This window comes from Pterocles gutturalis, unplaced genomic scaffold (assembly GCF_000699245.1).
Source record: "Pterocles gutturalis isolate BGI_N339 unplaced genomic scaffold, ASM69924v1 scaffold33334, whole genome shotgun sequence".
Classification (NCBI taxonomy): Eukaryota; Metazoa; Chordata; class Aves; order Pterocliformes; family Pteroclidae; genus Pterocles; species Pterocles gutturalis.
The window spans coordinates 12,004-28,552 of NW_010134284.1; the positions used below are offsets into that span (position 1 = coordinate 12,004).

A 16,549-nucleotide genomic window follows, 5' to 3' on the forward strand; every position below is an offset into this window, starting at 1 on the left:
TTTACACGCACGTTGAGAAGATGTGTATGCATGTTCTCATGTGCACAGAGCTTCTTGTCATAGACTTTGTTTTTACTTTGTGTTTTCACTTCAGCAATTCATAGCAGGGTTAAATGCCACCTGCATTTTGGATCTTTCTCCTTGTGTGGACTTTTTAAAAAGTCATCTGAAGTCCAAACTTGAATTCTTCATCTTCAAAAACAGCTGAGGTGAATGGCATTCACTTATGTCTTTTTTTTTTTCCTGTCTATTGTTCCTGGTGTTTAAAGCAGGTTACAGTAGTATTTAGAGCATACTTTAGCAGCACTTTGGAATTACTGCAGTTATTAAAGAACATGGTCTTGTGTTTTCTTTCTGCTGCAATGGCAGTATTTCTCTTTCAAATTAATTTGGAATTATGTTCAAATTTGAACATTTCTCTCAGCTAGTGCTGTTATGAATTGCATTTCACATTCATAATATAAAACTGTATAGCATAGTTTATGCATTTGATACTCTTTTTATGCATTTACTTTTGATGTTGCCCCTTCATAGGGTCTCTTTTCCAGGTCTTGCTTTTCTTAGGCACTAAGTAACTTGGAACACCGTTTACTTTAGCTAGAAGCTTTAAGTACTTGCTCTCAGAAAAAAGACTTGAGTTTCTCCTGGTTGCAAAAGAAAATGCTACCATGTTTGAACACAGTTGGAGAAAATCATCTTCTTGAGGCGATGCTTATAGCAAGAGTAAGTTAAAAGTTTCTTCTTTATAACTTATTCAGATTGAGAATTTGTTTCCCCACACATTTTGTCTTGCCAGTGTTTACAGCTACTCAGTAAGTACTTGTTTCCCTCAGTCACATAATTACTCATTTTATGCTGGCTCACTTTCAGCTAGAAACGTCATTTGGGGACAGTATCAAAAGCTCTGCTGAAATCAGGATAGTGAGATTCTCTTCTGTCCACTTTACCCTTTATGCCAGCTAGCTTGTCAGAAAAGAAAATTGGAATGGCTTCACACAGCTTGTTCTTAGCCCCGTAACCCACCTGTTTGGCTTTTTTTGTCACCATCACCTCACCTGGAAGATATTAGCAAGGACTCCAAAGGTTCCCAGTCTCCCTGACCTATTTTGAAAGTACTTTTTTTTTTTTTTTGTGTGCTGCTGGGGAGGAACCTCCCCATTCTCCACGGGTTCTGAGAACTGATAGCTAAAGGTTCTGGTTTCAGTTTGGCCAGTTCCTTCTGGTTCTGCATTATGTTGCACTGAAGCTCACAGCTGTATAGTATATGTTACTGTATCTCACTGATTAAAAAAAAACCTTAAAGCACTGTACCTTAGCTGTGAACGGCATAGTGGTATCACTGTTCTAATAGTTACTCTTTTTTACTTGGCAACAAATGCTTTTTGGTAGAGTGCCACTGTAACCTAGTTAGTTATCTGTGGGTAAGAGTAGGACACTTAGGAATCTTTGCATGTGTTCTAACTGAAAATCCTTTTTTGTTCTGTATTTCATACTGAATACTAGCAGTTTTTTTCCTTTCGGAAAAGAAAAAAGATCTGACTCTTCAGTTAGGAGTAAGCTAGGATATCTTAACATTCAGAAATACTAGTCTATAACTGATCCTGTTGAATGTGAACCACTTATTTAAAATGCTCTGACTTTTTTTCTGACAAATGTGAGCTGCTCCTTGAACACAAGAATGAGACAACAGAGACCACTTTCTCATTTAGCAGTTAAGTATATTGAGGGTATTTACACATTCTCTATTTCAGCTTCGTTTAGGCCACAGTTCTAAAAGCATGGCATGATCACAATTTATCTCGCTAAGGGTACTGAATACCCAGTTCAGGTTTTGGGCATCTCAGGGAGAGACTTCTAGCTGGAGTAAAGCCACATGCCTTGACTAAGCCTAGTGATGTTATGTGGACTTACATTAGCTGAGGGTCTGGCCTTTACCTGTTCAAAAGTATGAATGTATTCAAAATTTTACTTTGTGTTTTGTGAATACTGCCCTGTTAACTCTGTTGTATACCCTTATTGCTGTGTGTAACTCCTTTTTGCATTGTTTCATTTGCAACTTGTTTGTAGATTTCAGCATAAAAATAATTTTATTTTTTAAGAGTAAGTGGGAACTTACATTGTGAGTTTATTGCACTCTGTATCTTCAGCGTTTACACCCTTCAAAAGCCATTTTGTCTGCTACCAACTGTTGTAATCCTTAGAGTACCTCCAGCCGTCTTCTCTTTATAGGATTTTTATAGTTAAACAGAATGGATTTTTATTTTTGTAGCTTGTAACTTCAATATGTATAGTAGTTATTTCTATTTAGTGATCAGAATACTGTAAAAATGTTACTTTAAAGAGCTGTAACTTTAAATTAGTAATAACTACTTACAAGAAAATACCAGCATGTTAACAGTTTAAAAAAAAAAAAAAAAAAAAAGTTATTCTTTAGCTTGGGAATACTGTGATGCTGTTACCTGGGATTTGTATTGAATGTGTTTATGCATATATATTCTGAAGTTGCACTAAACAGGGTAAAAATGAGCTTAAAATGAGATTAAAAAGTAGAATTTATAACATCTTGGGGTATTTTTCAACCGAGAAAGGTGACATTTGGGATTCAGTATTTTTTTGGTTTTCCCACAGAACAGTGAGGAAGGAGTGATCAAGTGTGCTCTTGACAGAACAGTTGTTTCCTTGTGGTGCAGTTTGAGATATGTATTATTTAGTGCCCAAACATAAGCACAAGCCGCCTGCACCATTCTTGCCTCTCAGAAGACAAAAACTCAGAGCAAACCTGACTGCTCACAGCTGCAAAGTATATGAGATCTTACTTGCAAAGAAATAACCAGGCAACCTAACACTGAACTGCAATGTAAGTGTTTACAGTCAAAATTTGTTAATTTTTTCTTGCGATCAGGTGATGCTTTCAAATCCCAAATTGTTTTTCCATTCTTTTTTAAAAGAAGGCAGGCTGAAGTGAGAGGATAAATGAGAGGCTATTACTGTAAAACTCTTGGTCATAAAACCTGGGAAGTGTGTTCTTTATTTTCTGTGTAGGCACAGGAAATGTGATTGTGGAATGTCTCATGGAAGTCTCTGCTTTGTTTACAATCTCATTGACTTCATCCAGTATTTCGGAAGGAGGTGATAATACCGCAGGCCCCTGTAATTGTGATGTTTACTCAAATCATTACCTGTGGGTGATGTATATTATTGCAGTACTTGGGCCAGGGTCTGTCTGTAAGAAGCTGCCACTTCAGTGAAGTCCCAGAACTCCACCTGTTCTGTTGTGGCACCCCACAGCAGCTCAAGTGAAACTGAAGAAGCTTTTGTCTTCAGCTGGTTGTATCGTGGCCTATCTCTTGTGACTTAAGCTCCCGGAAGGCTCTTTTGAGAAACCTCTGCTCCATATTCTTCATAGAGGTTTGTAAGTACAAATTTGTCACAGCACTGACTCTTACTGAATTTCCTAATGCATCCTTTTGTTGTCTTGTTATTTGTACTGTATTTCTCTGTAGACTAAACTGTGTGGATTAAAGTATTTGAACTCAGGTTTTCCTGTTCCTCGTAAAAGCAAATGTGAGTTTGCAGCTCTGGAACAACTTGGTGCTGAAGAGAGCCGCCTGGCTTTTAGGGGGCTGTGCTCTGACCAGCTTGGTCACTTTGAGCACAGATTGTGTTTTGTTGAACCCTGCAGCCCTGCTTCTGCCCGAGATCCTGCTGCAAAGTCCAAGTGTTTCAAATACATGCAAAAATTTCTAGACAACATGGTCATGTCATTCAGAGGTAAAACTAATGGCGTTTGGTACCCTACAAAGATGCCTCAGCAGCTAGTCGCCCACTTCTGGTTCATCCTCCTCGAGTTCTTCACCCCGGGGAAAAGCTGGGTTTCTACAGCTTGATAATAGGTGTGTTTGAAAAGGCCAGGCTGCGAGAGCAAGCTGAAAGGTCTGGATTGTTCCTTCTCACCGATGCTGGGATCTTAAAGCAGTTTGCATTGCACGCTTTATTTATTCTAAGGGGGGAGATAGGCCTCCAAGTTTCTTCTCTGTAAAGAGCAGTTTCTGAGAGTTTGAATGGGAGATGTTTTGGTGTTTATAATAAACTGGCCCTGGGAGGGCTGCTGAGCACAAGTCAGCAGAATACACACGATTTTCCGGAGAGCTGAGCCTTGGCCAGTCGTATCGCACAGATGGTTTTTGTTGCTCTTTAGCAGAAAGAAGCTGCCTTCTGACATTTTTCTGGATGCTGCAGGCATCCAAGCATGGATTTGCAGGGAGGCAAAAGGGGCTGAGGCTCCTTTCCATGCACCCCCATGCAGCACCAGGTCTGAGCAATCCCCCTCCCCACGGCCCTGCAGCTGTGCTGGGAGGGGAGGGAGGCAGCCCAGGTGGAACCAGTTAATGTGAGATTGAGGTGTTAGGCCAGTCAGAGCTGGGAGGAGGACCTGTGTCTGGGGCAGGCAGTGTGGCAGTGACTGCTGGGCTGCTCTGCCTGTGCTGTGGGTGACACTGGTGACAGACGGATGGTATTGTCTTGGCAGCGGTTTGAGTTGGGAGCCCTGTTCTCGTGCCGTGGAGCAGGTCCATCTGTGCTGCACCATGGGCTCCCTGGAATGGATGTACCCCACGCATTATCCTGGAGCCCAGCCTCTCCAGCGCCCGGCACACCACTGCATCAAGCCTGCCAGCGACTTCCAGTGTGCCAGCATCTTCCGGGAACGTGCTGGGCAGCTGCATCTGCTGGTAAGCGAGGCAGAAGGGGCTCGACCCTGCCACGTGCCTTGCTTCGGTGCCCACACACACGTGGCCCTCTTCCTGCAGGCAGCCTGCAGAGGGACCTCCGCTGCTGGACAGCCAGCTTCCAGTACGAGCTGCTGAGCAACCAGATCATCGCTGGCCCCGACTTCAAAGAGATGGGACTAGTCGAAGGTAAGAGCAGGGCCAGCCTCAGGCTCCACTGCTGGGGCAGATCCAAGGTGGCATCCGATCGATACCCATCGCCCTTGGCAGGGCATCCCTAGCGACGGGAGCTGGTGTGGGCTGAGGGGTTTGTCACTGTAACAGGGTCCTTCTGCCGCCTCACTGAGTGCTCAGCGGGTGCAGCGTGGCTTTAGATTTCCACCGTGAGGGGCATCCTGTAGGCGTGGGAGGGAACAGTGCGATCTAGAGAGAGACGCTGGCTCTCTACTGGCAGCCAGCCTGCTCCTGGGCGTATGCATGGTGACCATGGGTGTCCCTAGCTGTGAGGGTACCATCACTGAGAACACCTGAGCGGGGTGAAACTTCATTTACCTTTGTTCTCTACTCTTACACCAACATAATCCTGCACCTGATAATGCTTATATCCCCCCCCACCTCTCTGAGGAGCACCTCTTCATTAACCTCTCCAAGGTGCCGCTTTGCATGGCTGTGCTGTTGGCTGGACCTTCACGGCATTAACTGTTGATGGTTATTTCAGTGAGTGCTTAATAGAATCACTGATTGCCCAGTGCTCAAGATGGGAGCTTTTGATAACAGGGTGTGTACCGAGCGTGTGGATAACAAATTACATTTATGGGGGAATGGAGCCCAATTGATTCAATGAACCCTAAAACTTCACACTTGTGAAGGGTTCAGATGTGATGTGGGTTGTTTTATCACTAATATATTGAGTGATTTATGCTGCTACCTCACACTTGGAATAAAATTCACCCGCATGCGCACTGGATTGCTAATGTTGCAGCAGGCAGTCCTGGAGTGTTCCCTGGCTGTGGAGCTGCACGTTGTCTGAGTCATCGTAGCTCCCAGCACACACACCGGTGCCTGTCTTTATTCTTACCTTTTGTAATCTGGTAGTAGTATAGGAGGACTTTTCCCTCTTTCTGTCAAAACAGAACAAAATTTGAAAAGGTTGAAAAGCGCTGGAGGGTAGGTGTGTGCCAGGTGCCGTGTTTTCTGCTGGGTTTTGCACGTTTCATCAGTTGTTAAAGGGATTATATGTGTCAGGCCCTGTTGTCACACAATGACTCTTAAATATCCTCTGTGCTTGTCTTTGCTTCAGTTGTATTTGCATAACGAGAATTTTGATTTGCATCTGATCGTAGTGCTCTCTGAGCTCCTGGTTCTGCCCCATTTCCTCTCTCATTCACCAGTCCTGTAGCAATGATACCTGGTGTACTATTATAAGTAACTACTGTTCTTATTTTCTAGCTACGTGCTGTCCTTGTGTCAACATGGAACTTCCTCTGGCCATCGGCAGCAGGGATTTGGGTAAGTTGACTAAACAGAAGTCATTCTGCCTTGAATTATGCATTCATTAGTTGGATTTATTTGCTGCTTTGCTTAAAATAGTGGCATGAGTGTGTGCTCTGATCCAAGAAAGAAACTATCTGTGTGAAAAAGAATTTGAATGGGAGGAAAAAATGAAACCTAGGGGGGAGAAGCTTTCTTTCAAGGTCCTCATTTCCTGCAGGCAGAAAGGTTGCGATCTAAAACTGAACTGAAAGTAATTATTGCAAATGTGCTGCTGGCTCTCATGTGTAGCAAAGTCACACGCATCCAGGCACACACACAGATTATCTGTGCTTGGTATGTTCATTTTTATTCCCTCCATTTATTTTTGGTTTTTTTCCCTGATGCCGAATATGCCCTCTCTCTTCCCTCAGAATTTGCACGCTTCCTAGTTCTCTTGCTGCAGAGGCAGTGAGTTGTTTGTAACTGACCTCAGGATTTCAGGTGATTTAAACTTCAGTGACATACTGGTTCAGTTCCGTGCCTTATGAGAAAACCGAGCAGTTAATATTCCGTAAGATAAGAAAGGATAATGAATACTGATCTGGTGGTACATTAAAAGCTTTTTAAATTTTCTCTACTTAATGCAATATGATTTTTTTTCTTTTTCTCTCAATCATGGTTTGTTCATTTTATTCCTATAGTTTTGCACATTAAAATTTGTACCTCCTTGATTATGTCCCATAGCTACAGCTGTAGAGCTGCCTCTCCGTGTGGCCAGAATTATATTGCTGTAACAGTACCTGTGTAAAGAAATAAAACTATGAACTGCATTTGCACCTATTCAATGTTTACGTAAAACACTAAATTGCTGCTTTCCTACTGGAGGTTGCCATACTTCAAGGCTAGTGATAAAATCACCCGCCAGCATGATTGTGCTAATGCAAACCCAGAGCACAGAGCGTGCTTCCCGTTCAGCGCTCCTTAGCTGGCAGGTCCTGTTCGTTTACTGGACGGGATGTTCTCCTTCGGGGTAGGATGCAGCATTACTGGTAGAGGGGGCGTAGCTCAGCTGAAGGAGGGTTTAGGGCAGCATGTGACAGGCCAGAGGATGCCACAGCCTGTGCAGCTCTCCTCCTTTTCTCTCTTCCCCCATTCTCGTGCAACTCAGGGAGTGATGCAGTAACAGAGCTGTTAGCTGGACACCACAGCATCTTCACTGCTGCCTCTCCTGCTTTCTTCCAACTTGGAGCACAGAACAAAACACAGAGTGAGGGTTTACCATGAATGTTTATTGAGTTCAAAATATCACAATTAATTCACCTTACAGCTGAAAAGATCACCAGCAGTGCACTTGTAGAACAGCTGCAGGCACAGTCACAGAGCACATGGCACCAGTCGGTGTCTGGTGCCCTGACAAGGCTGGCTGGCACAGCTACACGAGATAACATACAGTATACATACTGAAGTACATGGCTGATAGATCACTATAATCAACAGGTTTATAATTAGATAAGCATTTATTTTTCTAACTGCACTATTTTACTGATGTGTTTCATCAAAGAAAAGATTAAACAGATCAGTGTATTTTCAGGGGGCAAGTGTTTCTCTATTTACTCTCACTTGTACATTAATGTGCAAATCGTTCCCCATCCTCATGGCTTTATTAACACCAGGATTAGTTCTTTTTCTAGACTGGATAAGTTGGGTTCTTTAGAGTGTTAAAAAGAGAAGTATCATTAAAACACATCCTTGCATCTACATTTTGTTTAAAACCAACACAGCTTTGATAGTTACCGGCCAAGTAAAAACACTTCAGTTGTGGTGAAGAGGCTTTTGAACTATTATTTATCATGCTGTAATTAATTTTTTTCTAATGTTCTATCACCCCAATGTTTTGATATATCCAAGATATCTGAAGCTAACTAAAATAACAGTTTTCAGAAGCGCAGCGATCCAGTTATGCATTTCTCATTTAATTCTGAATTAACAGAAAATCATTCTGTCATTTCTAATCATTAGCACAAAAGACAACAAACAAACAAGAAAATCAGGAATGCAGCGGCAGGCTTGTTTCACTGCCTGTGGTAACCCAGAACACCTTACGTGTTATGTAGTGTTGGTCACGCACCAATGTCACATTTCAAGAATCCAGCCTTGCCCAACGTGGCACAATAGGAGCTCTTCTTTCCTTTGCTTGAGCATTGCTCTAGACTACGGCTGAAGAAGCCCATAGACTTAGAGGTTAATAACAACACTCCTTTAAAGTCAAGAAGCAAGCAATAGGAATCATGGACTTTCTCCACTGCACAAACCACCAGAGCACTTTTTTCCCCATGAATGAGGGGACAGAGCACTGCTTCAGCACCCAACAGAGTGATCTGCAGCCCTGTGGCACAGCCAAGCAGCCAAAGGGACAGGATTTCTCAAAGGAAACGGCTCTTGTCCCTCGCTGCTCAAAAACTGGAAGTGCAGACAACAGGTTTGCATTCACTGTTGGCTCCCAGCAGGACACGTCCTCCTCCCGCACCTTCGGAAGTGTTCTGCTTAGTTTGGTAGTTTGAGTGCCGACTGTGCTTTGGAAAGCCGAGACCCTTGAGATGGTTCAACTGCTCCACAGACAGCCACAGCACTGGAAAGCCACCATCAATTCCATATGCTATTCAGCCAAAGAAATTGAATCATCTTATCAGACCTCTGCTATCCTTGACAAAGTACTAAGAGTTTGCAAACCAAGTGAAAAGAGAGACACCATGCCTGAATTCCTGCAAGTCTCTCTCTGAAGCACTTGGCTAATCACAAAGGTTCTCCTGAGCCTTCTAACAACTCCCTTCTCAACTGCCAGCAAGTCCCACAAGGGGGGGTTTACAAATCAAAGTCCAGGAAGTCTCATGTGAGCTTCCCTCTTCTTCACGGGCTACTACAAGAAACAAGAGAGCTTGGCAAGTCCAGAGACATCACCAACAGACAGGCCCAGGAACTGAGACTCAAACACCTTGATCGCCTACTGATTATTTCAAAGTTGTAAGTAAAAAATGCAGAAGTACAGACTCCTCTGTACATAGTGAGGACTTCTGAAGACATACCACAACCCAAAGCAAAGAACATGGGGAGAACTGAAAATCCATTCCTGTGGGAATGGAAATCCATTCTCCTGTGTGCCAGTTCCCTGCATGTGCCAGAAGGCTCGCCTGTCTGCCTGCCGGCTTCACGCAGACAGCAACCAGCATCTTCCAGGGACTGTGCACACTGTCTTGAGACTCCTCAAATCTGAGTCCCAATAACATGTAGGAAATCCAGTTTCTGCCACCAGAACAGCTGAAGATACACCAGCAGAGACTATCCAGCCTCACAAAGAGGAAAAGGTTTATGACAGGAGACCCTGCTTTAAGCAAACAGCAGAGTTATGCTCCCTAGGCAAGCCAAAAATGCATTCCCTGAACACCTCACACACACACACACACAAAAAAACCCAAAACCATTGAAGAGCCTTCAGTGTGAAGATGTGAAGCGTGTTCTGGGTCTGAATACGAGACAGGATGCTTCGTCCCACAAACCGTGCTACTACGGGGCACACACCGCTGCTCTGCAGGATGCCTTCCTGAAGACCCTCTGGCGTATTCCCACTCTCTGAGTCAATGTCATTCATTTCCTGGTGGCTCTGACACCATTTCTTATCTATCAAGGCTAGAAAGTCTCTGCTTTTCCATTCTGATGGGATTTCTCATATTGGCTTTTATAACTTCGCATCACAAGACCTGAACTTACTGATGTTAATAGTTCCCTCTGTACCGTCTCGGAGTCATACACGGAGAACACGTGTATTGCAAATTCCGACTGCGGACAACAGCCTGCCTATAGCGAACAAGCCAACACTGAGACCCACCTCAGAGCCTGGAACCTGAATTTGTCAGGGATTCTTCCTGTTTCTTTCTCAAAGCAATTATTGCTACCTGTGAAATACACTTAAACCCTAAAATTAATTCTGAGGGTCCTTTACAGCAAATCACAGAAGCAACAGCAGCCACTGAAGACATTCAACAATTGATTGCATCAAAACTTTTAGAAGGACCATCAAGGTCTCTGCAAAACCTTTCATCATAGTTTTTACTATCATCAATGTTTTACTAACTCACTATCTAAAGGCTTAAGAAATTCAGACCAAAGAATCAGCAGGTATCCCCAACTACTTAAAAGAGCTAATAATTCTGGTCTCAAACAATCAATCTTTGAGACTTCTTAGACTAAGACATGCAAGGATGATTTGCTGCAGGAATGATTATTTGCTTGTATGTACCTAGGCAAACTAAATGAAGATACAAGACCTTACTGTTTCATGTGGCAGAGCGAGAGAACCGTGCCACTGGAGAATAACCAGAAGGCAGGGTACAAGGCTTCAGTAAACTGGGCTTTGAATTTATAGATCAAGTTATGCTTCTCCCCAACAGCCATAAAGATCACAAACCCTCCCTCGCAGTGGAGCAGCACACCAATCTTAGTAGCCTTTGTATTGGGCAAGCACTTTTCAACATCGTTATGCCAGGCTGATATTTTGGAATTAAACCACTCGACACACCAAGAACTGCTGTTCCTCCCCAGGCGGCTCTCCGGCCCCTGCTTCTCCATGCTGCCGTAGCAGATGCCAATGCCACAGAAGTTGTTCTGTTCCATTTCCACCTCCCAGTAGTGGATGCCACTCTTGAAGTACTGGAGCCCCAGCACTTGGGGGCAGTGGGTGAAGCGCTGAGGGTTGTGGTCATAAAGCAGGGGGATGTCCGAGACAGACATCTTGGTGTATCTCTCCGACAGAATGATTTTGTTATGAGCTGTGTTGTAATCCAGCGTGATGTTGGCAGCATCTGCAAGGACATGAAGGGTTAGAAGGTACTGAAGAGCAAAGCACTTTCATTTATACCACCCTGCCTAGGATAAACTTGTTTCTGTGCGTGTTTATCTCCCTGGGCTGCTGTCCTCCGCAGCGCAGGCCATTCGTAGGGCCACAGTAACAGCTGCTGGGTTCAGCCGCAGCTCTGTGTTACACAGGAGGCAAAGGGAGGGCAGCTTTCCTTCCTTCCTGCATCCCCATGAGATTTCTTCACCACCCAAAAATATGCTGGCAGAGGAAGGGACTGCTGATCTGGCAGCAAAAGCTGTACCATACTGTACACCAGCTGGTACAGCATCTTAAGCAGGCCACCACGGGCTTGCGTAAAAGCCTGCGTTTCATTTCAAAGAAAAAAATCCAGTGTGGTACATCGTATTTGTAGGCTACCCTGATGCAGTCATTCTGGGGGAAACTAAAGCCATTACCGAGAAAACTTCATTTACCTTCACAAAGATACATGAATACTGAAGATTAACCAAGTTTATCTGGAAAAAGAACTACTTAGAAACCTCCCACTCCCTTCTCCTCCAAAAATCTCCTTAATTTGTAACGATCAGTTGATAATCGCCCTTAAAAGTATTTTTGTCAGATAACTACAGTGAGCACATAACACCAGGGCAGTGAGAGCAGAAAGTTCATCTTTAAGTAGCATAACATTGGGCGTCTTACACTGCAAAAGCTCCTCTCTGGATTTCTTCAGAAAGCTGTCAATGAGCTCTTTAGTCGCAGCTGCAGCTTTTGGTGTTCCTGTGGTCGGCGCTGTGTTGACAGAACAAAAGAGAGTTTGGCCGGTTGGGAAGAACCCCTGAACACTTAACACCCCGTCAGAGACACTCAGGTTGGAGCAGATCTCTCAAGGTTATCATCTGGCTTAGCCTCCTGCTCCACGCAGGCTCACTTCAGTTATTACTCAGGTTGCTCACAATCTTGTCAAGTTTTGGAAATCCCCTGTTGCCCCTGGGCACCCTCTTTCAGTGCTCGATCGCTCTCATGGTGACCAGCAAGAGCCTTCTCCGAGCAACGGCTGAACAACTGAATCCACCAACACCGGTGACCGTCACTGATCACTTTAAGAGCAGTCAGTGAAAATCAGAAGAAGTATGATGAAGGTTTGGACTTACCAACTTTAGCAGCTTTCTTTTTCTCCTCTGGGGGGAAAAAAAAAAGTGAATTGTGAATTGTACCGAGACTGAGAAGCCACTGACAGACCATGCCACCTGTAACAACATCATCACGGCTCTTCTGAAGCTGCAGCTGTAGATAAAGCTGACAGCCCAGCATGCTGAAGCCATGTACAAATACATCTGTACTGCAAGCTACACGTGAAGCACAACCTCCTGTTTGCTTCCTGTTTCACAGGATCATAAGCCTGGGAGGAGCTTCATCTCTACTCCAGGATGCAGCGTGCTAGGACAAGCGGTAATAAGCCAGTTCCCATGCGGCACATGGATTATTCCTTTTCTTTTTACAACAGAACTTCCAGTGCAGCAACAGGAGCTACAAATCCATCCAACTCCAGCAGCCCCCGCCGAGCGCTCCACACCCAGCACTTGTGAATGGAAAGACCGTGGTCAACAGCTCAGTGGAAGCTGCAGAAATAGTTCCTTAAGACTTGGATTTATTTAAAAGAGAGAATATGGAGGATCTTCCAAGCAGGCTGGAGTGCTGCATTAATACCAGTATCTGGACAAACAACACGGAAAGGCCCCAGTATAACCTGCCACAGACTGTCTCCATCACCCCAGCCTGGCACTCTAGGCAAGACGTGGCCAGCACAATGTTTGAGTAAAGCCGCTATTAACCACCACTTACTGGTATCTGCTTCCACCTGCGAAGCAGCTTGAGCCTGAGGAAGGACTTTCTTTCTCTGGGCATGCTCTTGTGAGGGGGGAAGAAAAAAAAAACAGAACGTGAGCAGCTTATAAGCAGGATTCAGTAGATACAAGTCCATTGAACAAACACGTGTTTAGTACAAGTGAAAAAAAAAACCTGCAAGAACCAGAGGGTGGGGAAGCTCTGCTTTGCTTCACAGCCTGCACTGACACCACGAACGCACCCTCGTATCTGCGCAGTTCGCTGCTTTACAGCTCACGAGGCATCCACCACGAAACAGCCCAAACCCCCCCCTTCCCCATGCCAGAGTGCTCTTACAGGTAATCACTGCAGCCCCACCCCCCCAGCAACAGCTCTTGGGAACTGCCTGAATTCTTATTTAATGGTAAAAGCACAGGTAGGAGAGGATGATGATGTTCTTTAGTACTTACGTGGTCCCGGAGGCTTTTTCCCAACAGGGGCTGTGTTTGGAGAAGCCGCTGGATGGGGCATAGTTTTCCCAGGTGTCAGTTTTACTGCAATGGTGATATTGTACATTATCGTTTGTATTGCCAGGAACACTAATGCACCAGCAAGGACATTTTTCAATCTTATTATTCACTTATGTGAATAGGACTTAAGTGATACTCGGCAGAGATGGAAACTGCATAGGAGACACCCACACCCCAGTCCAAAAGACACTTTTGCTTAATCCGGTAAACAGGACTTTGTTCAACAGCACTTACACCATCTCCACCTTCACAACTGGGTAACCACAGTCCTGTCACTCTAAAGCAGTTTATGTCTCCCCCCAAACCTACATCCTAACTGCATCCAACCCTCCTACACTATAAAAAACTTAAAAAACAGACTGTAGCATTTTTGTGTGGAAATGAAGGACTGCAGAAGTTGGAAGACACAATTTATATCAACCAACTGTATTTGCTACACTATTTTTTCTTACTGATATTTGGATCCAAGGGAGAAGATCTTATTTGAGCTCAAAGCCAAGGCAGAAATGCCAATTCTCCCAGCGATACAGTACCTTCCGCTCTTGTCTCCCTGGACTGAGTCACTGAAAGTTTCACGATGTCTTTGAGGTTAATGGCAGACTGATAAGCAGAATGTATCATGTTTTGGTCCATCTCAATTACAGGAACAAAAGCGTCTTTTGTTGATGTTTGTTGCAGTGCTGCTGCTCTCTGAAACGACAAACAGAAGATCTCACTCAGGCCACCCTACATAGCAGACAGAAAAATACAACCAAGGTAAAGGGTTTGTGCGTCCATCTCCAATTCAAAGGAGCAAAGCCTACGGTCAGACACAACCCAAGGCAACATTTCAGCAGCAACCCATATGCTTAAATTCTCAACTGGTATCTGCAGCAGCGAGAGGGATCTACTCGCCAGCGTCACAGCACGGAGCCACAGCACCTCACGGAGACAAGTCCTCTCACTCGCTGGCCCCCGGCTTGTGGCAGAGCCCGAACAGGGGGAGCTGCCAGACACCGCTCCACTGCAGCCCTGTCACTGGGACCCGTGTGCCTGTCAGTGCATCCTTTTATCACAGGTTCTCGCACACAATGGCATTAGCATTTGGCTGAACGTGTCTGGAGAGCAGGACTACCACAGCTGGTTTTTGCAATTCTGCATTCTAGAAACACAAAGAATTGGATTCGCGTATCAAGGACGTATTACCTTCAAAAACAGAATGTCATCACCTTCGGTCAGGGCCATCTCAATCTGATCTCTGACAGACTGGATTTCATTCTTCTTGCTTCCCAGAATACCGTAAACATAATCAAACTTATTGCAAACTCTTTTTTCTTCATCTGCAATTACTTTTAAGGCCTGATTTTCGCTTTCTTCGACTAAAGCTTTGATTTCTGCAAACTCACTTCTGACCAAATCTTTCTTCCTGGAAGCTGTCTCCTGGAGCAGACAAGGACAGACAGACACTGGTTTCAGAAGAACAGTTTGTGGACAAAGTACTGACTGACTGCTGCTACAAGAAACACCCAAGCCTTTGAGGAACACTCAGCTCAGAAGGGATGGTGCACGTGAGGCACACCCAGATCCAGCCAGCAGCACAAACAGCGACCCCGATCGTCAGCGAAGAGCCAGGATTAGTTGTGGTAACGTAAGGGGAAGAGACATCCCAACTGCCTGCGCTGGCGCGGCCGTTACAGCTCACTCATCCTTCAGCCTGGGCTGCACAGATGGGTGCTTCTGGTGTAACAAGAAAGGATGGATTTGATCCCCGTTACGGTTCAGGTGTGTCAGCACGTGCGGGTATAAAGCCCTTGCACAGTGCCTGGGTTACTCTGATCTCCCGCAGAGCTGCCTGCTCTGCCAAAGCGCCTTTGCTGTTCCTTCCTAATAACACCTTCTCCTGCCAACGCAGCCTCAGCGCTACAGCCGTGGTCACAAGGGTTCAAGGATCAACAACACGCAGTACCCAGCGTATGCCAGGCAGCCTGACAGCATTTTGAACCGTTACCCACTTACAGTAACTTGGCCTTGTTTTGTTTTCACCGTGTTCATCGCTCGCACGGCTCTCTCACTCTGATTGTGCAGCTCCATCAGTTTCTTCTTCAGCGCCGACTGCAACAGAAGAGATTGGAAAGTGTTTCAGAGCAGTTGCCACGTCTGCTCTTAGTCGTGTCATGGAGTAAGAATTGTGTTTACAGAAAGTTTTAAACAATCCCTGTGAGTGTTTTGTATTATTGATTCACAACCTCCTGCTCCTTAGACCTTCCAGGAGGTGGAAGTACCCTCCTGCACGGTGTGGCTGGGGGGGGCAGCACCCTCCCTGCAGCCCCACCTATGCCAACAGCAAGATGCCCGCTGCTGACTTACCCTTTCGCTACGGACAGAGTGCTTTCATCAGCACAGCAGCTCCCAGTGCTAAGAATAAACAGCATTAAGTCTTCAGGTTGGACTTTGGGCACTAGGTTAATGCTACTATTCACTTCTCATTTTAATTGAGAATTTTATTGCTTAGATGTGGATTACGTATTCCTTTAGTTCAAGATGCTGCTGAGCCAAACCAGGGAGGATTTCTGCAGGTAAGTGGTACACATGGTCACCGAAGAGATGAGAGTTTGGCCACCTAAACTTTTCACATGTGCTTTACTCATCTACCATCTGATTTTCAGCTGCACTGTAAGATACAAAGGCCACGCTTCCTTCCCTTCCGCTCCATGAGGAGCCTGCTCCTGGCTTTCACCTATGTGCTGGAGCTCTCCTAGGTGACTTTTATAATTCTTTGCTTCTTGAGACCATACACAAAGCAATGTCTGTCTACAGTCAGCCACGCAGTGAGCCCCGAGCCACGGGCAGCAGAGGAGGCTGGAGCTGGGCGGGGGCACCACCCGCAGAGGCGGGGGGGCCTGGCCGGTCAGCCCAGCTCAAGCCAGGAGCTGTCCCTCAACGCCACAACAGTACCTGTCCTGAGCCCCAGAGCACCATCTTGGAGAGAGGAGGAAAACACAAGGAGCGACTCTGAAGACGTGCGCGTTGGAGGGCAGATAATGGTTTGCCAAAGCCAGACACGAGATGTACAGCCCAAGTCTTGGTCCAGCGTCCCCTTGGCACTCCGCAGCCCACCACCCCAGCACCCAGGGACCCGCCAGGCCCCAGGGGAGTGAAGGGAA

At 45.4% G+C, this 16,549-nt stretch overlaps 2 protein-coding genes across 2 annotated transcripts; one reads left to right on the top strand and one right to left on the bottom strand.

Annotated features, from left to right (window-relative positions):
- The first annotated feature begins 3,752 nt into the window (after positions 1-3,752).
- LOC104467688 (meteorin-like protein) lies at positions 3,753-6,672 on the top strand. Its single transcript, XM_010081544.1, is given in 5 exon segments — positions 3,753-3,790; positions 4,529-4,812; positions 4,815-4,916; positions 6,177-6,236; positions 6,632-6,672. Coding segments are annotated over 5 exon segments (525 nt in total).
- A 3,851-nt stretch (positions 6,673-10,523) lies between these two features.
- On the bottom strand, positions 10,524-15,497 carry TRIM25 (tripartite motif containing 25; the record flags this gene model as incomplete). Its single annotated transcript, XM_010081546.1, has 7 exons — positions 10,524-11,056; positions 11,752-11,841; positions 12,204-12,230; positions 13,347-13,475; positions 13,940-14,096; positions 14,592-14,825; positions 15,402-15,497. Coding segments are annotated over 7 exons (1,266 nt in total), but the record flags the coding sequence as incomplete, so codon positions are not given.
- Between the last annotated feature and the right edge of the window lie 1,052 nt (positions 15,498-16,549).